This window comes from Myotis lucifugus, unplaced genomic scaffold (assembly GCF_000147115.1).
Source record: "Myotis lucifugus unplaced genomic scaffold, Myoluc2.0 scaffold_449, whole genome shotgun sequence".
Lineage (NCBI taxonomy): Eukaryota > Metazoa > Chordata > Mammalia > Chiroptera > Vespertilionidae > Myotis > Myotis lucifugus.
In genome coordinates this window covers 669,584-694,801 of record NW_005871497.1, presented here as the reverse complement: position 1 = coordinate 694,801, position 25,218 = coordinate 669,584, and the positions used below count along the sequence as shown (strand labels likewise).

Here is a 25,218-nt window from a genome sequence, read left to right as displayed (position 1 = left end):
CCCCTACAGGACCGGTTGCCCCCAAGTGCCCCTTTCTGCAGGCCCAGTTCCCCCTAACTGCCCTTCCCTGCAGGCCTGGTCCCCCCCTAACTGCCCTCCCCTGCAGGCCATTTTGTGGTGGCCATCTAGTGTGTTGGAGTCATTGTCAATTTGCATACTGGTCATGACTAATCAGCATATCAAGGCTAATTAGCATGTCCAGGCTAATTAGCATATCCCTTTCTTATTATATAGGATACACCAATTTCAAATACATGGTACATTGGACATTCTTGAATATGATGAGTAATGTAATCAATGGTAAGCCTTTCAAGGCTGTAGTACTTACGAAGGTTCATTAATGACTGTTTCTCAATGGCATCACGCAAATCTGCACTTGTCATTGTGATCATGTTCACCTCCACGGCCACTCCTTTGGCCTTCATGTGAGCAATGTTATCATACTGGTCAGCAAACATGGGAACTCCCACCATAGGGACCCCATGATAAATACCTTCATAGATCCCATTTGTTCCACCATGAGTGATAAAAGCTTTTGCTTTGGGATGACCTGTTGGAGGGTTGGGTGAGAAGCAGATGAGGATTTCATTATATGTTAGAAGAATTTCAGAGAGAGATGGAGAAAAACTACAGGATAAAGCAATGAAGAAGGCAGTATTCTCTATAGAAGCTGAACACAGGGTTTATTGCTATCTCAGAAAACTGTGATCTCAGGAAATGGCAAATTCACCCCTTCTGTGTTTTCTGGAAAGACTTTACAAGGAGGTGATATCTGAACTGTGGTTGAAATTTGAGAACTCAGGAGAGTCTTAACTGAAGGTTCTGCTTTGTGAACCAGAGGAAGCAGGAATCTCTCAATGGCCAATTATTTTGTTATATGTGAAATTTTAAAAGTATTAAATGTTGATTGAACTTAGCTGCTCTCAGTTACTTAACTTGTTCATCATCCAACTGTACAGCGTTTCCCCCTCAATCTTACCAAGAAGATCATTCTGGGGTATCCAGTCATAGAGCCGAGTATTGGCTCCTAATGTGGCTGGCTTCTTTCCTTTGTATCTCCATAAGACCTGTGGAAGAAAGTGCATTAATTTTACAAGTAAGAATGCACAGTTAAGGAATTTTAGGGCTGTAGAGTTAATTAAAAATTATGTAGTCCATTTTATGTGATATATAAGAGGTACAAAAGGGGTAGTTTGCAAACATTGATTGTATTTCCTTGAAAATCACTTTGCAAAAAGATGTACTGTATTTCCATAGTATTACAAAGGCTCAGTAGGCAAATGATCAAATGGGCCCAAATACAACATTTAAGTGTTTTGAGAAATTTGTACTTAAAGATGGTGTCAGTTATGCTCAATGTATAATGAGTTTCAGCTTTCATCTGGAAAGAGTACTATTGGTTAGCTGCACTTTCTCTCCAATTGGCAAGGTGGCTGCTAACTAGGATCGTAGGTTGTACTGACCTTCTGTGGAATCTGAGCGAGGGCTGAGGCAATGAGATTGGCTTTTTCTTCTGTGAGGTTTTTGACCATTGACCCCAGAGAGAACACTACAACTCCATGTTCACCTGAACTTTGGACAAATTCTTCCATTTCCTGTAGAGATAAAATTCTCTCTATCATGAAAGTACAGGACCACAGGGAAGAAAATCTCTTACATCCTATACAATAAAAGTGTAGTATGCAAAATGTCCCATCTACCAGTTGTCCAGGAGTTTGACCAGGGGGTTGGGCTGGCCAGGGGAAGGGAGGGAGGCCCTGGCAGTGGTGGCAGCGGTGGCAGCAGGGGGCTGAGGGAAGGGAGGAAGTACGCAGCCAGCAGCCGGCAGTTGCTAGGGACCTACCAGTGCACGGATTTTGTGCACTGGGCCTCTAGTTTCTAAATGGGCAGGGTCAAGAACAGCATCAGAGAAATTGCTAGACTGGTTAGGTATTCTACCACATAGAACCATCTAATCTCTTTAAGAGAAAAATTGTTTCTGAAAACTATGGCTTAAATGTATAATGAGTGATTACAACTAAAGGCATGGAGTCAAACCGTTATCCTATATAATAAAAGACTAATATGCAAATAGACCAAATGGTGGAACAACCAAACACCGAACAACTGAACAACCAGTCGCTATGATGGTGTGTTGACCACCAGAGGGCGTGCGGAACATGGCAGGCATTGGCAGCAGGTGGCAGAGTGCAGAACATGGCGGGTGTCAGCTGCAGTGGGATGGTGGAGCAGGTGAGCTGGGGCGCCAGAACAGGGTGGGGTGCCAGTCGCTGTCATCAGGGCAAGCCTCTGGTGGTTACTGCAAATTCTTTGCTCCCCACGTCGCAGTCCCACGGGAGCTTTCATCTGCTGCTGGCGCCGGCCTGCTTGCACCCGCTGCCAGCACCAGAGCTGCCCCTTGCACTGGCGCCGGCCCCCATCGCTCAGCACTGTCAGCAGTTGTGAGCTGCAGCTGCCAGCTCTGATTGCCCCGCAGGACTTCTCTACCTCCTCCTGTTCCTGAGGGCAATTGGGGCAGCAGCCACCACTCACACCCTCTGATGGTGCTGGCCCTCCTCGCTCCAGCTGCTGGCACTTGCCCCAATCGCTCTGCACCATCAGTGGGTAGAAACAGGGCCAGCACTGTCAGTGCGTGTGGGAGCTGTGGTGAGAGTGGGGCTGCTGGCAGACAGGGGTCCAGGGGCCATGGAAGGAGGGGCCAGGCGGGGCTTTAAAGGATGGGCCAAGACCCACCCTTGTGTCCACGCAGCCTGGCAACCCACAGTTCCTTTCAAGGTGCACCAATTAGTACCAAATAAATAAGTAATAAGAGGCAAATCTTCCCATGGTATGTGAAACTGTTACTACCAAAGCTTAATTTTATGAACCAACAGAACTGTTTGCAAACTCATAAAAATATTCCTTGGAGGGAAACCCCCCAAAAGGGGTTTAGAACTAAGCTTTAAAATTTTTAAACATGCCAGTTTACAAGCAATAAGTTATTAATGACTTGATCTAACTTTCTGTTAGGATTTTAGGATATTTGTCTGATATTTATTCTTTCCCTGATTTATAAGGCTAAATAGAACTTTTAAAAAAGGGATATACAATAATCGGTTTAAAAGGTGATAACACAGTCAAACACCTGCTATAATCATGATAAATTTATGAAACAGTGATTCACTCTCTTTCCACAAGAAGGTGACACTAACTGCATGCCATTAATTTGAGCCTTAGTACAGAAGTAAAATATACATTTCTTTGCAAAATAAAATTCATTGCTTACAGCTGTTCAGGTTGAACACTGGAAAGTCTTGGATTGGGGTTTTGCACATTGCAATCTATGCGAATGTCAATCTCTAGAGATGATGATGAAATCTCTTTGTAATTATTTGTGGTTGTCTTGTGATCACTGATATGTCTCAATATAAGGATAGTAAAATAACCAGGGGAAAGATGATGCCACAAAAGTAGACTGCTATTTTTAGCTTAATTAAACTTAGGAGAATATCTCTGAAATCACAGGAATTGGTGTTTTACCATTTTTATTTATCTTCTTAAGCATATGATTGAATAAAAAATATATACAGCACACACACACACACACACACACACACACATTAAAACTTACATAGCTACCTGTCTGATTTGGATTCTTGATTTAACTGTCTCCCGTTGCTTTTTTTAAAATTTTTATTCTGTGTATTCAGTGACTGGTTTAGTTCTTTTTTCCCCAGAGATATAAGCCATGATTGGTATTCATTTGCTCAAATATCTATATTAATAATTGGGTTTGAAATGGAAAAATTCTTCCCTCTTGTGAAACATATCTGAGTTGGTTTTATGAAATTGTAATAAACAAAATAGTGTGTCAAGGTGTTTTGTAGTAAGCCACAGAATGTGTCATGTCTCTTACTCTACCTTTAGTTAGATATTTGTTAACTCTCTCCTGTAATAACACTCAATAGAATTTTCCTGAAGCTGTAACTGGTTGGTAAGAAAACCATATTCAGAATCCCGAAATGATATTTTAAAGTTAAATATGCATCTTAGCCAAAGCAGAAATCAAGAACGCTACTGGGAACACCATTTCTCCTGCAACCTTCAACAGTGATTATTTAGTTTACCTACAACCCAAGCAAATGAGTGTTTCCTCACTCCCTATGGATAAAGATAGTTAAATACAAGATAGTTATTACTCTGCTTACCTATTATTTTCTTTTGTTTCCCAATATTGTTTTCTTCCAACATTTCTGGCAGCCCATATTTATTCTTTTATAGCTTTGGATTGTGTTATACAATTTCCTTTTTTTATTCAAAAAACAAACAACCAAAAAAACTGACATCATGGTCTTAAAGAACCATTCCATCATTTGAGTGTCTTAGTTCTACGACTTCTAGTTATGTTGATGACTCCCAATCTATTTCTAATGCTCTGCTGGGACAGAACCCTTTTATTACTCATACAACTTCTAGAAATCTACATCTCAAAATTCCTTTGGCTCCTTAAAGTGAATTTGAACTCATAATTGTCATATCAAAATAGTGTTTCATTAATTGTTTCTTTTCCTTTTATTTTGTTCATATATATTTTTTTTAATTTAAGTTCTTTATTGTTTAATATATTATATGTCTCCTTTTTCCCCTATTGACCTCTCCCTGGCCACTCCCACCCCTAGCACATGTTCTCCCCCCACCTTGTCTGTGTCCATTGGTTATGCTCATATGCATGCATACAAGTCCTTTGGTTGATCTCTTACCCTCCCCCTCCCCTGTTTTCCCTCATAGGTTGGACAGTCTATTCAATGCTTCTATGACTCTGGTTCTGTTTTTGTTCATCAGTTTATGTTGTTCATTATATTCCACAAAGAGTGAGATCATGTGATATTTATCTTTCTCTGACTGGCTTATCTTCCTCTTGAAAGTACCATGTGAATTATTTTGCCTTCAGCTAATTTTGTTTATTGATTAAGGTATTATATATGTGTCCTTATCCCCCCTATTCCCCCCCCCACTCCGGTTCATGCCCGCACCCCCCTGGCGTCTGTGTCCATTGGTTATGCCTATATACGTGCATACAAGTCCTTTGATTGATCTCTCCCCCTTATCCCCACCCTTCCCTACCTTCCCTCTGAGGTTTGAGCATCTAATCGATGCTTCTCTGTCTCTGGATCTGTTTTTGTTCATCAGTTTATGTTGTTCATGTTATAATATTATAATATTAATATTATGTTATAATCCACAAATGAGTGAGATCAACATCTACACAATGGAATACTACACTGCTGTAAAAAGGAAGGAACTCGTACCATTTGCTACAGCTTCGATGGCCCTGGAGAGCATTATGCTGAGCAAAATAAGTCAGAGAAAGATAAGTATCACATTAATTGTTTCTTATTTCAGCAAAGGCCACTGCTATCCAAGAAGCCATGTCTTCTGGCAATATTTACTTCTACTGACTAAATCCTGTGTAATCTACCCAACAGTTCTCACAAAAGCCTCATTATCATGCAAACAACCATAGTATGTGTCCCTATTCATAATTCCATCACGCTTGTTAAGAAGACTACAGCAGTCTCCTTAGTGGCTTTCAATTCTTTAGTTTCCTGTTTCTTCAATCTCATACCCACACTATAGACCCACTGATATTTTTAACATGCTCCTTAAATCACTTCATTATTCAGCTTAAATATCAAAGTAAAGTCAAAACAAAAAAGTAATATCACTCATAAGAGACCCCTATGACTTGGAAAATTGATTTTGAGTAGCAAACTGAAGATACCAAGCAGCACATCTCTGTTATTTAGACTGTAAAGTTTAGAGGGAAATCAGAATTTTTATCATATGGTACACAAAATCCTCCACTATAATAGACATACCTTAGGTAACGGTTTGGCAGGTTTACAATGCAATCCTCCTACAAACTCAAAATTAGGTAAGTACGGACGAGGAAATTCAAAATCCCAATATGTCCTCATTAGCCAAATTTCTGCTTTCCCCATAGTTTCACATAACGTAGTGGGTCTTCCTGGAGAAAATAAAGTGGGGAGGATGTTGTTAGCATATATGTTTGTTAGGAAAATAAATGTACCACTACTTTCTGATGTGCTATTAAGGAAAAAAGAGAAATCTAGGCCCTCAAGATTACCTATTATGTCTAGATTTTAAAAGGAAAGGGAATTTAAAGTAATATGGAAGGAGGGAGAGAAGGAGAAAGAGATAATATTTGGATAGTGAAAGAACAGTAATGTGTAAAATAGTCCATTCAATAAAATAAATTTTATAAAATCAAATAAGAATGAATAAAATAAATTCACAAAAAATAAATTAATAAAAAAAGTAACCACAGCTCCCAGTACTGATGAATTTTATGTTCACTGTTTCCCTCCAATTAAATGGCAGATGATACATTAACCCCATCATGTTAGCACCAAATCACTTCTCAATAGTTTTTTAATTTCCTGTCAGTAATATATTTCCACCATCTAGATCAGTGGTTCTCAACCTTCCTAATGCCTCGACCCTTTAATACAGTTCCTCATGTTATGGTGACCCCCAATTTTATTGTTACAAATTGAACATAATTAAAGCATAGTGATTAATCACAAAAACAATATGTAATAATATTTAATTATATATGTGTTTTCAGATGGTCTTAGGTGACCCCTGTGAAAGGGTCGTTCGACCCCCAAAGGGTTTGCGACCCACAGGTTGAGAACCGCTGATCTAGATTCTTATACTTTTTCATTTACTCATATTGTTGAAGAATCCCACCAATATCAGTTTACCTTATCTTCCTGAGACAAATCCAATTAACGTCAATCCATTCATCCTTTTTTTTTCTTGGTAGGAATTATACCCAGTATGACTCCTTTTAGAATGTGAAGTATACATTACACATTACCGATATCACACATTTATTTTAATGTTGCCTTTAAATGGTATTTCTTGAAAGGGACAGAGTCTAAGTATTAATTTTAGAAGATTTGTTGGAAGAGTATTGGCAAATGACCAAGTCAACCATTTTTATACACAGAAAACATGTTTTGTATCTAAGGGAAGAAAATCCTCCCTTCAGGTGACAATCCTCCTTTCTTGGGGATTCTAATAGAAATTAGTGATCTTATACACCCCAGGTTAGGTAGCCTCTTTTTAGTCATTATTTTGTATGTTTGAATATGTGTCTCAGGTTGTGTAGTCAGATGCTCTAATTTGATAATGAAGAAGCATTGCGCAAAGACACTCAGCTTGAAGTTGGCAGAAATTAGATGAGAACACCGCCTCACAGCTTCTATGCCAAAACATTTATGCCCTTTAGAGGTCTTGTTCCATTTGTGTGATATCCTGCTTGATTAGCAACCCCCTAGGTAAAATTATTGTGCATAACCTGTAAGCCACATTTTAAGAAAGATCTAACTTAAAGTATTCACTGAAAATCTGTATCTGCAGCAGCACAGTATCAAATCTAAAGCCAATGAAAAGTGAAGAGAATGAAATTGAGCAAAAGTATGCAGAAGTTCATAAATAATTACATAAGATATTTTATATGTCATACTGAGAAATTATGAAGCAAAAATATAGAATTAAAATTCACCACCCATCTTTTCCCCATCATTATATTACACAAAATGAGTGATGAACACAGTGGAAAATTGTGAAAATAACATATAATTAATAAAGGGGCTGTTACATTTTAGTTACCATGTCAATATTGTTATTGTTTGAATATATTTTTATTATTATAAAAAATATTTTTATTGATTTCAGAGAGGAAGGGAGAGGGAGAGAGAGAGAGAAAGAGAAATATCAATGATGAAAGAGAATTATTGATCAGCTGCCTCCTGCACGCCCCCCACTGAAGACCGGTTCATAGGTCCATGCTCAACCACTTAGCCACAGTAGCCGGAAGAATACATTATTTTAATCGTACATCTGAGTCTACTGAAATTATTTTTTAAAAAATTCCTAGAGGTAGCCTGAATTTATGGCAAAATGGATCAGGTAGATGAGATATACAGGTGAGAATTTCGTGGGAGACAGTTACCAATTTCTCAGAGGTAAGTCATGTTAGCTGGATTGATATTGACAGACAACATTTCTAGGCTCCCTAAGTTATTGATTTCATTCCAAAGGCATGAGGGTAAACCAATTTACATAATTTCTAAATCACTGTTTAAAAATTAATACTTTACAGTACATTTATATTTACTTATACATAAATAAATTCATATCTTAAAAACAATTTTTGGGAAGGTCAAGATATTTCCCATATACCCTTGTTTTGGCAATTATGCATAAAATTTCTATAACCATACATTTGCTAGTTTTTGTTTGAACATAAGTTTTCAACTCCGTTAGGTAAATACAAGGAACACGATAGTATGGTAAGACTATGTTTAATTTTGTAAGAAACCTCCTAACTGTTGTCTAAGGTGGCTGTACAATTTTGCATTTCCACTCATGAAAAAGGAGAGTCTTTGTTCCATAACTCACCAGCATTGGGTGTTATCTGTATTCTACATTTTGGTCATTCTAAAAATGTGTAGTGGTATCTCATTTAAATTTGCCTCATGGAAAATGATATGTAGCATTTTTAATATGCTTACCTTTTATTTGTCAACTGTATATCTTCTTTATCAAGGTATTTGTTAATGTATTTGGCCCATTTTAAAATTAGGTTTTATATTTTCTTATTGTTGAGTTTAAAAATATTTTGGATGAGTCCTTTATCAGACATGTTTATTGCAAATATTATCTCCCAGTTTGTGTCTTATCTTTTCATTTTCTTGTCATTGACTTTCACAAAATAGAATTTTTAAAATTTAACAAAGTTCAGCTTATTCATTGTCTTTCATGGATTTTACCTTTGATGTTGTAGCTAAAAAGTCCTTGCCATACCCAAGATCATCTAGGTTTTTTCCTATGTTATCTTCGAGGGGTTTTATAGTTTTGAATTTTACATTTCTATGGATAGTTCATTTTTGAGTTAAATTTTGTGAAGCTTAAAAGGTTTGTGTTTATATTTATTTATTTTTGCATGTGGAAGTCCAGTTGTTCCAGCATTACTTTTAAAAAGACTATCTATCTATTGAATTGCCTTTGTTTCTTTGACAATGATTAATTGACTGTCTTGTCTGTGTGTTTCTATTCCATAGATCTCCTCTGTTTCACTGATCTTTTTGTCTGTTCTTTTGCTAATACCACACTGTCTTGATTACTCTAGTTTTATAATGTGTCTTGAAATTGGATAGTGATCATCCTCCAACTTTGTTTTTTTTCCTTAAATATTGTGTTGTCTGTTCAGAATATTTTGCCTTGCCATTAAACTTTAGTCAGTTTGTTAATATCCATGTAATAACTTGCTGGAATTTTTATCAGGATTTTATTGATTCTTGGATCAAGTTGGGAGAAACTGACATTGACAATATTGAGTCTTTCCATGGACATGGAATATCTGTCCATTTATTTAGTGTTTTAATTTTGCTCTTCAGAGTTTTATAGTTTTCCTCATATAGATCTGTATTTTATTTTGGGGGTACTATTATAAATGATAGTGTTTGTAATTTCAAATTCCAATTGTTCATTACTGGTGTATAGGAAAGTGATTGAGTTTCCCATATTAATCTCGTATACTGTACTCCTGCTATGATTTCTTATTAGTTCAAGGAAGGGTTTTTTGGTACATTCTTTCATGTTTTGTACATAAAGTCATGTGTCTCTTAATAATGGGAATATGTTCTGAGAAATGTATTGTTAGGCTATTTCTCATTGTGTGAACATCATAGAGCATACTTACACAAATCTAGATGGTCTAGCCTCCACCACACTTAGGCTACATGGTATAGTTTATTGCTCCTAGGGTACAAACCCATAAAACATATGTCCGTAAGTTATTTATATGCACAAAATACTGTAGGCAGTTGTAACACAGTGGCAGGTATTGTGCATCTAAATAAATCTAAACATAGAAAAGGTAATGCATTCATATGGCATAAAAGATTTTAAAAAATGGTATACCTGTATAGGGCTCTTATTATGAAAGGAGCTTGCAGGACTGGAAATTGCTCAGTGAGTCAGTGGTGAGTGAATGTGAAGGCCCGAGACATTACTGTACACTATTGTAGACTTTATAAACACTGTACACTTAACCTATGCTAAACTTATGAAAATATTTTTCTTTAATAATACATTTACCTTAGCTTACTTTAACTGTTGTACTTTATAAGCTTTTTAATGTTTTCAACTTTTTAATTCTTTTGTAATAACAGCTTAAAACAAATACTTTGTACAGCTATACGAAAATAATTTCTTTTTTATATACTTATTTTGTAAGCTTTTTATATTTAAATTTTTAAACTTTCTAAGCTTTCTTGTTATAAACTAAGACAAACACATACATTAGCTTAGGCCTACAAGGGACAGGATGATCAATATCACTGTCTTCCATCTCCACATCTTGTCTGACTGGAAGGTCTTCAAGGGCAATACATGCATGGAACATTGTCTTGGAAATTTTATGTCTCCCATCTAAATGTGATTCCCTTAACACTTTAGTGTTTAGTTTTTAAATGTTATATAAATACAAGTATAGATTTGGAGTGACATTAATTACTATGTTTCATATTTTGTTTTGTTTTGATAGCAATCTATTAAATATCAAAGTATCTTACAAAATGACGAGATGACTGTAAAGAAAACAGTAACCATAATAAAATGTTTCTCACTTCCCCTTCCCCGTTAATACTGCTAACAGTTTATTGCTATAAATTATAGACTTTTAAATAGAATCTAAAGTTTTAAAATATAGTCCTTTTGTTTTCCTAGACTATTCTTAAACTTCCCAAGTTTCTTTTAATAACTACTTTAGAATGGAAAGCATAACCTCTTACCTAATGCTTCACTGTAAAACTGGTCCCAAAGCTGAATATCGTATGGCTCGAGCCAGAAGTCAAAGAAAAGGGAAAGCATTACATTTTTTACTCTCTCCAGGAAGGTCATTCTGTCTGTAAGTCCCCCCATGACAACAGGGACATAGGAAGGTGGAGCTGGGAGTTTCCCACAGTATTTCTCCACAGTGCCACCCATAAAGAACCTCAGTGTGTACACGAAAGGGACTTCCAGCAACTCAGCAATCAGCTCTCCACAGTGCACCACAGGGTCTATAACCATTACATCGTAGTTGGTTTCCCGGAGTTTCTTCATGATTGACTTGTTGTAGACTACACTCTCACACAGAAGTTTTAAATGTCCAGTTAGTTGAAGAAGAAATTCTTGCATTTTTCTTGCTGACTGCCAGCGTGACATTGTTGGCATGACAGTAGTAGCTAAGTCTAAGAAGTCATTTAGTTTATTTGCAAGAAAATCTCCATCCTGAGATATAGGGATCACCTCAAAGTTCAGTGTGGAAGGCTTACTGTAGTCAATGATGAGCGAGTCTGGAGAAACCAACACAGTCACCTCATGCCCCCTGTCTGTGAGATTCTCCAGAATGATCTTTAGATTGAGCCAATGGCTCATGTCACAGGGCCACACCAGGACCTTCCCACAGGATCCAGAGCCAGTGCAGCAGAGGTGCAGCAGCAGAACCGCTGAAATCCACTTCTCAGACAGCATGGCAGAGTTCTTTCACCCACTGCGCTGCTGCGGGTGAATATTTGCTGGGCACAGAGGTGAAGTGGCAATTTAAACATAAAGTTAAAAATTAATTGATCTGGTGACTGACAGATGCACAGAACTTTGTCAGTGTTGTTGACTGGACCCACTACTACATGATACTTGTTCAGGAGAAGATCTGAAATATTTAAATATTTTGTAGGCAATGTTTGCATTATTCTAGCAGTTTGTTTCAATATGTTAAAATAGAAAAATATTTTTAATTGGCAATTTTTAAAATATAGTAGAGTAACCCATTTGAGTGGATCTAGTAAATAACATGGTATATCTTATGGAACAAGATGATTGATAATTTGGGGAAACATACAGTATAGGTTTTGTCAGAAAGATAATTACATGCTGGTATTGCTGGTATGTGGATAAGACATATAGTATGTAATAACAGGAGGAATATACTAAATATTATAGTGTTTCAGGGCACCATAAGAAGCTGTCACTCCACTGTGAAGAAACTTAGACAGAGGTTCAGGTTGGACGAGGCATTTCAGCTGAGCCCAGATGGCAGGGTGAGAGGAGGGTCTGAAGGTAAATGGAGGGAAAAGAATGACTATGCAGAAATCATGGCCACTTAAGTAAACATCACTTCAGTATATTTAGAGTTGAAGTTAACTCAGAGCAGTGAAGAAAAAAACAAACATTTTTTTTTCAAATTGAATTTATTGGAGTGACATTGGTTCATATAATTATATAGGTTTCAGGTATACAATTCTGTAGCACAGCATCTGTATATTGTATTTTGTGTTCACCACCCTGTCAAATCTCCTTCCATCATCATTTATCCTGGTTTTACCCTATTCTACCTCTCTCCACCTACCTTTTTCTCTAATAATCACCATACTGTGAGTTTTCTCTTTTTTGCTTAATCCCTTTACCTTTATCACCCAGTCCCTCAAAACCCTCCCCCTCTGAGAGCTGTTAGTATTTTCTCTGTATCTATAAGCCTCTTTCTATTTTGTCTGTTAGGTTATTTGTTCATTAGATTTCAATGTAAGTAAACTCATATGGTACTTGTCTTTTTCTGACTGGCTTGTTTCAATGAGCATAATATTCTTCAGGTACATAAATACTGTCACAAAAGGTAGGATTTTCTTCTTCCCCTCCTTCTCCTCCTCCTCCACTTCCCCCTCCTCCTCCTCCTCCTCCTCCTCCTCCTCCTCCTCCTCCTCCTCCTCCTCCTCCTCCTCCTCCTTCTTCTTCTTCTTCTTCTTCTTCTTCTTCTTCTTCTTCTTCTTCTTCTTCTTTTTCTTCTTCTTCTTCTTCTTTTTTTACCACTGAGTAATGTTCCATTGTGTAAATGCACCAACGATTTTTATCTACTCATTTACTGATGGGCAATAGGGCTGCTTCCAAATATTGGCTATTAAAATAATACTGGAATGAACATAAGGGTGCATATATTCTTTCAAATGAGTGTTTCCGGATTCTTTGGATATATACCTAGAAGTGAATCACTGGGTCATAAGTTCAATTTTTAATGTTTTTGAGGAAACTCCATATTGCTTTCCACAATAACTGTACCAAACTGCATTCTTACCAACAGTCATGAGGGCTCTCTTTTCTTCACATGCTCGCCAACATGCTGTTTGTTGATTTATTGAAGATAGCTATTCTGACTGGTGTGAGATGATATCTCATTGTGGTTTTAATTTGAATTTGCTTGATGATTAGTGATGTTGAACATATCTTGGCCTTCTGTATGTCATCTTTGGAGAAGTGTCTATTCAGGTCCTTTGCCCATTTTCTAATTGGATTGTTTATTTTTTGGTGTTGAGTTTTGTAAGTTCTTTATAAATTTTTATGATAATGAGTCTAGAAAAATTATGAAACACTAAAGAAAGAGTAGCTATAGGAAGAGTTTTTGGCCTGCAGTGTGTGAGTTAATGATTGCACAAGTCTGTGGAGATACCAATTTGACTCGTGAACGCTTCAATCTCAAGAGAGGGAGGGTGGTAAATTCAGAAATATAGATTTTTGTATCCATCCATCCATCCATTCAACCCAATTTGTCTCCAAATCCTTGAATATGTCATTCCTTCAAGAAGCAATTTTAGCATAAGTATGTGCCAGATTCTATACAATGCACAAGAAATAAAGAGATAAGTAAGATACAATTCCAATTCAAAAGGAGTTTACAGATTATTGCAGAAAATGAGTCAGTTAAGCCAACACTTATGGTACACCTATAAGGGAGATGGATCTTAGGTGGTAAGGGTGAACTGAGGAGGGACAAAGCGTGTGAAGGAAGTTGTTTGGTGGAGGAAGGAAAGGAAGAAATAATACTTTAAATCTCTAAGAATGATATTAGCTGTTTGAAAAGTATCTTTGGAAGTAAAGGATAATATTAATAATTCTGTGTTCTAAGTGTGACATAGTTATATCCAGGGTTATATTCAGTTATAAAATCATATACAATTCATTAATTTGAAAGACATATTATTGAAATTTCAAATTCCTTGAGAATGTTTCTGTTATATTGAAAAACAAAAATGCAGAGTAGATTTGTTTAGAAGTTGCAAAGATAAATCTAGGGTCGGGAATTGGGGAGATTTACTCTTTTGCACAATTAGGCATTGCATAAGTTCTGGTGGTAACTGGTAGAAAGCAGAGTCCAAACAAGCCTCAGAAGCAGGGAGATAGGACAGGGCTATAAATCCACTAGAAAAACATTGAGGTTATGTTATAATCTTATAGGATGAAAGTCCTTTTATACAAGATAAGTAACTCAGAAATGATAAAAAAAGGACTGATAAACTTATCTACTCACTATATAACAAGGTTCATGATACATTATAAACAGCACAAACAAAGCTGGAGAAGAACAATAACATATAAATACAGGTCAGATATTGACCTCAAAATAAATGTATTATTGGATAAATATCTAAGTTACTTTATTATATAAGAAAACTAAAGACTCATGTTTCCTAGAGAATTCCTTTGCATAAATTTAAAGCTATAGACATGTTTTTATGTCCAATAGAAATATTTAAAATTCTGGATGAAATACAAAATTGCTAAGAAAGTAAAAAATCAGAGTTATTAAACAAAGTAAAAACAGGAATTCTGACGTACAAACTTTTACCAAAAGAGGACTTGTTTCATTGAATAATACACAGTGTGTGTCAGGAGTGAAAGAGTAGGGAAATCTGAACGCTTACCAGTCTCCCCAGCCCACACATACGTTCATGCAATGCTAGATTCCCAAGGTCAGTCCTCACCTGTACAAATGAATTCCTTAACAGACGTTACAGCAAGGAAAATCTCTGGGTTTCACTTAGCATTCCTTCCTTAGAATCCTTAGCACAGTCAGCTATCATGGATTTCCAATCCACAGTCAAACTAGAAAAGCCTCTTTGAAGAAATTCTGACCCTGGGCTTCAAAGGCTTCTCCCAGAAAAAGTTCCAAGTTGAATAAGCAGCTCCCTTTTTACAAGGAAACAGGGCTTCATAACTGAGAACCAACATAGCGACAGGCACCAGAAATACAATCATTTGAAATATTATTTGCAAGGTTCTAGTTAGTCAAAGGTTGAAGTAGTTCATTACTGGAGTATTATTAGATAACATAATATATTTTTCCTAGAAAATTTGACCCCAAAGAGAAGTAAAGGCAAAAATGAATAAATGGGATTATATCAAGCTTAAAAGCTTCTGCAGAGCAAAAGAAACTGACTACAAAACAGAAAGGTAACTGAAAAATGGGAGATGATATTTGCAAACAACAGGTTTGACAAAGGATTAAATTCCAAAATATATACAGTTAAATGAGTCCTCACTTAACATCATCAGTAGGTTCTTGGAAACTGTGAGTTTAATTGCAATGACATATAATGAAACCAATTTTACCATAGGCTAATTGACATAAACAGTAGTTCTATGCATATTTCTGATCACAGAAACATCAAACACTTACAAAGGAAGACCCAAAACCCTTAGAATATTACATATTGAGTTAAATGTGAGTATATTTAAGAAAGATTAATAAAAGCAAGTAAGATAATTATTTTCAACCTACTTATTCCAGCTCAGGGTCATGGTGGCTGGGGCTCACCCCCGCAGCTCAGGGCACAGGGCAGGAACCCACCCACTCTGGAAAAAGGAGGCCAATCTATCAGAGTATGCACACACACACACACACACACACACACACACACACACACACCCCTACCTCACTTAGACTGGGACAATTAATTCACCTAATGTGCACATCCTTGGTGCGAACAGCGACCCCTGCTGAGAATGTATAATTTTTTTCTCTCATTGATTATGACAAAACAAAATTGAATGAAACAATTATTCAAGAACCTGCTGAATTTCTAAATTGCCATGGCAATGTAAACAGGCAGGAGAGGCCAAAAGCACCTGGGCCTGGGCCTTTCATGCTTTTCCTGAGGATGCAACCTTGTATAAGGCAGAGCAAAGTTCTGCACCCAGGACCAACCATGCACTCCTCTATGAAAACTCAGACAGTTCGTACCAAAATATTTAAAAAGTTTTTAAACTTGCAAAACAAACTGTGTCACAAGGATTTCACAGCAGTGTCCTAAGGAAAGTTGGATGAGAGAATTCTCACAAGACACACCAGATCACCACGCACAAGTATGGGCGGCCTTGCTTCCTTGCTTCTTTCTCTTCCTTATGCATGACTTCTAAAATTAAAATCCTGGAGATTCTAGAGCGGCTTACTCCTGGGAACCATACGTTTCTTTATGTAGAAGATTAACTATTTCTAGGTTCTTATCTTGTTCAATGACATATTTCGTGAGCACAGCAACTAATCTTTCTGAGTTTCTAATGCATTGTGTCTAAAAGGCAGATAATGATAGTTCTTGGATGTTTTTGTGTGGATTAGCAACATCTGTAATGTACCTATCAAAGTGCTTGGTACCAAGCGAGTGTTTATTAAGAGTTTCTATTTATTGTTAGCAATAACAATGGTACAGTTAGCAAAGGCATTAATTACCTGCAGAATCACTGAATAGAGAACTATATCAGAGATTCTAGAATAGATGATCACAAACGGAACATGAATGACAATGTAATAATGTCACTTTTACAATTAAAATGATTAAAGGATGCATTAAAAATCCAAGAAAATAAAAATAGAAGTGAATAAGAAGGAAAACTAAGATATTAGTTTTCGGGAGTTCCTCGGTATCTGAAAAAGTCTGGAGAGTGGCTTCGTTAGAGGGGGATTCAAGAGACTGATAGTCACAGAGGTATATACCTTTGTCAAAATAAACCACACTGTAAACTTTACATAATTATTTTTTGGCCATAGATCAATTATCCCTTAATAATAAAAAAGGGATAACGCTATACATCAACAGAATGTTTACATTTTATAAAAAGAAAAAATATATAAATGTTAGTAAGAATGGAGAAAACATGGAATTCCAGTGGATCACTGGTAGGGTTATTAATTGATACAAGCACTTGTGAAACTAGATTTTAGCAGTACCTACTAAAGCTAAACATTGGCATATGCTATGGCCTAGCAATTTCACTCTTATAAATAAATAAACCCAACAGTATGGCACATGTATATTTACAAAAGACATGTACAAGAATGTTTATAGCATTGTTTATTATAAATAGCTAACACCAGATAGTCTACATGTCCATCAACAGTAGAATGTATAAGTAAAATGTGGTGTATTAATTCAATAGAATCTATATAACTGTGAGAATTAACAAATTATAATTACATGCAACAAATATAATAAACAAATATATTTTTATATTGGCTATAATTATACAAATATAGTAAACATGATGTTGAATAAAAGAAGCATCATGGGACTTAGAATGGGAGTACATAATGTGTGATTCATTAATACAAAATTTAAAATCAGGCAAAATTACTCTATGGTGTTAGAAGTCAAGAAAGTGTTCAAACCTAGATGGGGATGGGGGCTGTAGGGGCTGGTATGAACAATGAAGAGGAGTTATGGGTTGTAACAATATTTTGTTTCTGAATTTGGGTGCTGGTTGCATGGGTGGGTTTACATTGTGAAACTTCAATGAGCTGTAATTGTTCAATTTATGTTTTACTTCAAAAGAAAGTTTACAGAAAATTTAAGAATACTTCACAACACTGATCACAGGAAAGCTGTATATGAGAAGGAATTAGAAGACTTGTGTGACAGAAGATGAACAGAGAGATCCAAGTTTTCCAGAAAAAAGGATGGGAGGTCGGGAATGGGGCTTAGAATGGGAGTGGGATACATTAAAAACTAACAAAATACTGGGCTCCAAAAGGGAGTGAGAGATCGCATATCTACACTAATAAAAAACAAACATGCAAATTGATCATACCTTTGCTACACCTTAAGCCACGCCAACCAGACAATCAGAGTGACTATATGCAAATTAACCCAACCAAGATGGCGGCCAGCAGCCACGGAGCTGGAGCAAGCAGGAGGCTTGGTTGCCCCAATGATGGAGGAAGCCAAGCTTCCCGCTTGCCGTGGCAGCTCTGAGCTCCATTCAAAGCAACAAAGTTTCAATTATAGAAGGTAAATAAACCCAAGATACCTGCTTTCAGCCAGCCATGGCCATGGAGCTGGAGCGAGCAAGAGGCTTCCCTCCCACCCGCCCTGGCTGGCTCTGAGCTCCTCTCAAGGCTACAAAATTTCAATTATAGAAGGTAAATAAATCCCAGAATATAAGAAAAAAAGAAAAAAAGGAGAGTCTTGGAACTTCAGTGTCCGGGGGGCTTGGCCAGCCTGAAAACAGCCATCAGCCCTTCACCCAGACTGGCCAGGCACTCCAGTGGGGATCCCCCACCCTAAAGGGGGTGTGACCAGCCTTCAGACACCCATCAGTCCCTTATCCAGGCTGGCCAGGCACCCCAGCGGGACCCCCACCCTGATCTGGGACACCCTTCAAGACAAACCAGCCGGGCCCCACCCATGCATGAGGCCTCTAGCCTATAAAATAAAAGGGTAATATGCAAACTGACCCTAACAACAGCACAATTGGGAATGATTGGTCACTATGACACACACTGACCACCAGGGGGCAGACATTCAATGCAGGAGCTTCCCCCTGGTGGTCAGTGCGCTCCCACAGGTGGAGCTCTGCTCAGCCACAAGCCAGGCTAATGGCTGCCAGTACAGTGGTGGTGGTGGGAGACTCTTCCGCCTCCTCAGCAGCACTAAGGATGTCTGACTGAAGCTTAGGCCTGCTCCCTGCTGGCAAGTGGACATCCCTCGAGGGCTGCCGGGCTTCCAGAGGGATGTCTGACTGCCAGCTTGGGCTGGATCCCCCAGGGAGCTGGCCTAAGCCAGCAGGCAGACGTCCTCTGAGGGGTCCCAGACTGCCAGAGGGCATAGGCCAGGCTGAGGGACTCCCCCCGACCCGAGTGCACAAATTTTGTGCACCGGGACTCTGGTACGTAAATAATGTTGGGAGTAATGTAGCCCAGTTCAAGGCAAGTGGGTTTGGGGGAAAATTTTCAGAGGCTTTTTTGTTTCCATGGGCTGGAATAGGTAGCACTACTTCTAGGAAACTTATCTAACATAGATGGAAAGAGAGGCCAGCATAGAGCCAACATGGTACTGACAGGTAAAAGTAGGCTACACTGGCCAAGTAGTGCATAAGTTAGTACTGGGCTTTCTGCTCTCCTGATCTGCAGTGCACTTGGGAAGTGAGAAGACTAGGAAGCCAAGACACAGGCAAAGTGGGGCCATCCAAGTTGCCTTACCTATTTAGCTATTTTCACAGCAGTGTTCAAGCCCTTGCCTTATTATAGGTACAGCAAAGGCTAGTCCCAAATCCTACGCACATAAGAATTATCTATATGGCCGAAACCGGTTTGGCTCAGTGGATAGAGCGTCGGCCTGCGGACTGAAAGGTCCCGGGTTCGATTCCGGTCAAGGGCATGTACCTGGGTTGCGGGCACATCCCCAGTAGGGAGTGTGCAGGAGGCAGCTGATCGATGTTTCTCTCTCATCGATGTTTCTGACTCTCTATCTCTCTCCCTTCCTCTCTGTAAAAAATCAATAAAATATATTAAAAAAAAAAAAGAATTATCTATATGTTGTATAGGATATCTCTCAATTCAAGGGTCAGGGGAGAGATCAGTTCAATATGAAAGTGCCCCATGGAACACTGCACCTGGGTGAGATTTATCAATAGATTCATTCCTGGAAATGAATAGCAGTGATGTCATATTTTGGAAACATGCCTGTTCCTTAAGTGTTAGTAACATATTTAAAATTGAATTGATGATCATTTTTATTTGCTTCCTCAATAAGATTTAGGACCTCTTCCCTGATAAATAAAACAGCATTTTTTAACTAGTGCAGTTAGATATTTCCTTATTATGTCCTTCTCTTTCCTTCAATATAGATATTGGGGGTTTTCTTTACCACTATTAATCATACTGTTTTTCTGGTTTATTTTCCCCACAGAACTGGAGCACAACTATTGAAATGGAAACTACACAGAAATTTTACTTGTTATTAAATCTCCTGTATTCAAAAATAATAATATTAAATATCAGGTGCCCCTCCTATTTTATGATCAGTTTACAGTTACCAGGTGTCATTAATACTTTAAAAATATAATTGAAAACAAAATACAAATTGGATTATGCCAGTTCTTCCTGACAATATAATTCAAATAGGTTTAGTAACATGAGGAGCATGAAGGATTTAAGTAAATACTACACTGAATTTCTCAACCTGTGTGATTTCTGAAATAGATTGTCCTGTGGAAATGAGAAGTTGGAACATGCTTTCTCACACATTATATAATCTGTCCTGGCCTTGTCTGAGATCACACAGCAGGTTCAACTTGAAAGAAGAATCTTATGTTCTTTTCAAGACCCTGCACAACCTTACCTTTTGTAATCCCATTATTAGCTTATTCAGTACCTACAGTAGTCAGCATGTGATACATATATGGGTAGTGATAATTATTATTGAACACATTTTGGATGTCTTAGAAAATAATCATGTGACTAACATCTAAATTTACAGAACAATACATTTTTGAGGCATATGAAATTTGGAATTATGAAGTAAAGAAAATATAGTTAAATTGCATCATAAAGAATATTAAAACAAAATTTTACTTTCAAAATTTTAATTACCATATCTTCAAAAGTATATGAAAATTTTAGTTAACTTGCACATGTCTTATTTATATGTGTGATATGTTCAATATTCTCCCTCTAGACCAATTCTGTGAAGAATTTCAAAAATTTAAGTGTTGGAAAATTGGATGAAGAATATTCTAACATCAAGGAAAGAAAAAATACACATATGCAAATCCTACTTGTGAAGGATGCGATTAATGTTAAATTACAGTAAAAATGTTACTGCAGCCGAAACCGGTTTGGCTCAGTGGATAGAGTGTCGGCCTGTGGACTGAAAGGTCCCAGGTTCAATTCCGGTCAAGGGCATGTACCTGGGTTGCGGGCACATCCCCAGTAGGAGATGTGCAGGAGGCAGCTGATCGATGTTTCTCTCTCATCGATGTTTCTGACTCTCTATCTCTCTCCCTTCCTCTCTGTAAAAAATCAATAAAATATATTAAAAAAAATGTTACTGCATGTATGGCTTACACAGGTCTTTGTACTTGTTCTTATCTATGCCTGAGAGCTTTTCCTCCAGGGAGCCTGTTGGCTGTCACCCTCACTGCCCTTGGGTCTTTGTTCAAAGGTCACCCTTTCATTAGAGACCTTTCCTGACCATCCTATTTAAAATTGTAATCCTATTCCCAGAACCTACTATACAGCATATATTACACTTTAACATTCTATATATTTTGCATATTTATTTTATTTATCATTTGTCTCCTCTTACTAGAATGTAAGCTTATGGGGATAGAGATTTTAATTTGTTTGCTAACTCTTATATTCCCAATACACAGAAAGTTTTAGAGACTAGGTTGTTGTTCAGTAAATACTTTTTACACAAAGAAAGAAAGATGGAAAGGAAGAAAAGATGGAAGGAAGGAAGGAAGGAAGGGAGGGAGGAAGGGAGGAAAGAAGGAAGGAAGGGAGGGAGGGAGGGAGGGAGGGAGGGAGGGAGGGAGGGAGGGAGGGAGGGAGGGAATGGGGAGTAAAGGAAGGAAGAAAAAATGAAGAAAGAGAGGGGGAGAAAAGGAAAATAAATCAAGGGAGGGAGGAAGGCCAAAGGTAGTGTAACATAACAATCTTTTGAATATAGCCTTTGTAATAAAGTACCATTAATGGAATCAACTATTAATTCCTGCTGTTAATTAATACCTGGGATAGTATTGATCAATCTAGAGGGAAAAATATGCAGGGAAGAAAAAAATAGAAAAATAAAGGAAAGAAAGCTCATAAAGAACAGAAAGAGAAGCTCCTTTAATATGTTTAGTGTAGCCCTGGCCAGGTGGTTCAGTTGGTTGAAGCATTGTCCTGTACACCAAAAGGTGGCAGGTTTGATTCCCCATCAGGACGCATGCTAGAGTCTAAAGATTGAAGTTTCTGTCTTACATTGGTGTTCTCTCTCTCTCTATCCTTTTCTCTCTCTAAAAAAAAATCAATAACATTTTAAATAAATAAATAAAATGTTCACTCTACTGTAAATAAAACACTTTGGAAATATACAAACTCAAATTTGTTTCATTTCTATCACTTTATTTTATGTTGATTTCCTGTGTCTGTGACTACTTAGTTCATGCAAAAATCTAAATATTATGATCATAATTATTTCTTTTTTGAAGATCTGTTTTTTTATATTTAAATTAATATATTTGCAAGATAATTTATTGTTATTATAGAAGGCATTCTCAGAAATCATTCATTTAATTATTTATAATACTACATTAGGTATTTATAAAATTTTAACATATAAATATTACTCATACAAATAAAAACCTGTTTGTTTTTATAGTGGCCAAAGTATAAAACTGTTGGTAGCAATAGGTAATGTTTATGGATTATAAATATTTTTTACTGTCATTAAAATGCCACATTATTCTTCCTTAAATGTTTCCCTAATTTTTGTGGCTTTCTTGTTGTTAATACAAACATAGAAACAAAATTTACCTGGTTCAACTTTAAACAAATATATTGAAATCTGCAGCAGGTATTTCTTTATTTTAAAGAGAAGCTTTCTTAAAACTCAAAAACTATCCTCAGGCAAATTTCTCCAGGCAACAGAATCACCTGGAGATTTGTGCTTAAGGGACTAGCAAGTTCCCTAGTGATAACATGGCCCAATTAAATGCCAATCAGCAAACTAAAGTAGATGAGAACTAGAACTGCAGATTTCAAAGGCCAAATGCACTGAAAGGAAGAAGAAAGCACCCAAGAAAGTTTAAGCCAAAAGTATTCTAAATAATTGCTAAGGTTTACACCTGAAATTTTAAAAGAAGAGAAAAAAATTTCTAGAAGCTTTGGTGTCAGAAAGACTTCAGTTTGAAAACTATTTTCTCAAACTGGTAGCTATATAATTTTATTTTAACATGTTTGATATTTCTAAGCCTCAACATTTTTATCTGTAATAGTAGTTTTTTTCTTCACAAATTTATTGTAAGGATAAAGAGATATTATACACATGAAGCACTTATCACAATGTCTGTGGCACAGGATGAGATCAACAAATGTTAACTGCTATTACTAAAATGATATCCAGGAGTCTGAGCCAAATAACCGTGACTTGAAATAAAAGAAGTAATTTGACATTATAATATCCAATTCCTAGCAATTATCAACGATTAAGGACTCACTTTGAGGTTCTAATTGCATGACACTGCAGAAAACTAATCTTACAGAGTCTGTTTGTTTATTTACTCAAGTGTGACAGCCTGAATGCATATGGATTCTTTGCAATGATTTTGATTAGAACAGTCAAGCTAAAGCAAAAGTAAATTCAAATTATAAGTTGGAAATGTTATTTTTACACATGGGTTCTATTTATCATTCACATTTATCACATGAACAAAGACTTGCACAAAAATAAATTACTCTGCGATGTCAGTACTATTGCTTCTTACCTGGTATTAGGAGTATGAGTGTTCATGTCCCTGGGCATCAATAAGAATGTGTTTTAGTAAAACAAACTTAAATAGTCATGCTAAGTCAGAAAAGCATAATTTGATTAGAAACATGATATTATCAAAATCAGACTGTTAGGAACGTTTTTAGAAATCTTCATTACATTCCCATGAACAAATTGTTAAGGAGTATTAGTCTCCTGTGAAACTTGAAGAATAGTGAGACCGAGTGGTTTTATTACCAGCATTAACTTACCAGCACAATACAATGGAACCTGTGATACTGAGACTGCCAGCATGGGGAAGGTTTATCTGGGGATAATCTCACCAGGATGAATAGGAGCAGTGTAATCATGATAGCCATTACTTCAAGGTTGAGAAGGAGCAATTGATAAAAGTTTAGATAATGAGATAAAAATGGGGACATATCTAGTGAGCAAAGAACTCTCCACTTACCTTCCTCTATTTTATGAACTGAGACACTGCACAGGCTTGATGTCACTGTTAGTTTACTGCATGCATGAGGAGATTAAAGAGTTTTTGAAATATTAACAGCTTCATTGGCTCATATAATGACAATTTCGTCATCCTCTATTTTTCACTTTTAGCCCCATGATGTTGACTATTTACTGCTATCATCATAGGATAGTTTATAACCCTCATGATAGCTATGCTTATTCTCTCTGAATGACAGGATAAATAGGTCTCTGTTTACATTTCCAAGAGAAAATCCATTTTTTAATCCAGGGGCAACTATTTAATATATCTAGAGAAGGTGATGCAGCAACTAGAACTAACACTAAGACACTCCTTACCAATAAACTCATGCCTATATGGTCAGTTCATTTATGAAAAAAGGTCCAAAAATATACAACGGGGAAAGAAATGTTCTTTAATAAATGGAGTTGGGAAAACTGGACAACCATATGCAAAAAAATAAAACTGAAAATTATCTTACACCAGACACAAAAACTTACTCAAAATGGATTAAAGACCTAATTATAAGACCTGAAACCATAAAATCCCTTGAAGAAAACATAGGCAGTAAGCTTCTTGACATTGGTCTTAATAATGACTTTTATGGGATTTGAAACCAAAAGCAAAGGCAATAAAAGCAAATATAAACAGTAGGACCACATAAAACTAAAGAAGCATCAACACAACAAAGGAAACCATCAACAAATGAAAAGGCAACCTCCTGAATGGGAGAAAATATTTGCTGATCATAGGTGTGATAAGGTGTTAATATGCAAAATATATAAACATTCATACAACTCATTAGCAAAAATATGTGGTAAAAAATGGGCAGAAGATTTGATACTTTTCTAAAGAAGATATACAAATGGCCAACTAGTACATGAAAAGGTGCTCAACATCACTAATCATCAGGGAAATGCAAATTAAAACCACATGAGATATCACCTCACACCTGTTATAAAATAGATAAGTGTTGACGAGAATATGGAGAAAAGGGAATCCTTGTGCACTGTTGGTGGGAATGTATATTGGTATAGCACTTTTGGAAGACAGTACAGTCGTGTACCACTTAAGGATGGGTATACATTCTGAAAAATGCATTGTAGGCAA

General features: G+C 36.8%; 1 protein-coding gene across 1 annotated transcript in view; it reads right to left on the bottom strand.

Moving 5' to 3' along the window:
- Positions 1 to 25,218, bottom strand: part of LOC102442302 (UDP-glucuronosyltransferase 2A1-like) — a 49,140-nt gene that overhangs the window by 5,138 nt on the left and 18,784 nt on the right. The window contains 5 exon segments of the mRNA XM_023744322.1: positions 329 to 351; positions 354 to 550; positions 980 to 1,067; positions 1,464 to 1,595; positions 5,859 to 6,007. Of these exon segments, the coding sequence (XP_023600090.1) occupies positions 329 to 351; positions 354 to 550; positions 980 to 1,067; positions 1,464 to 1,595; positions 5,859 to 6,007 (589 nt within the window).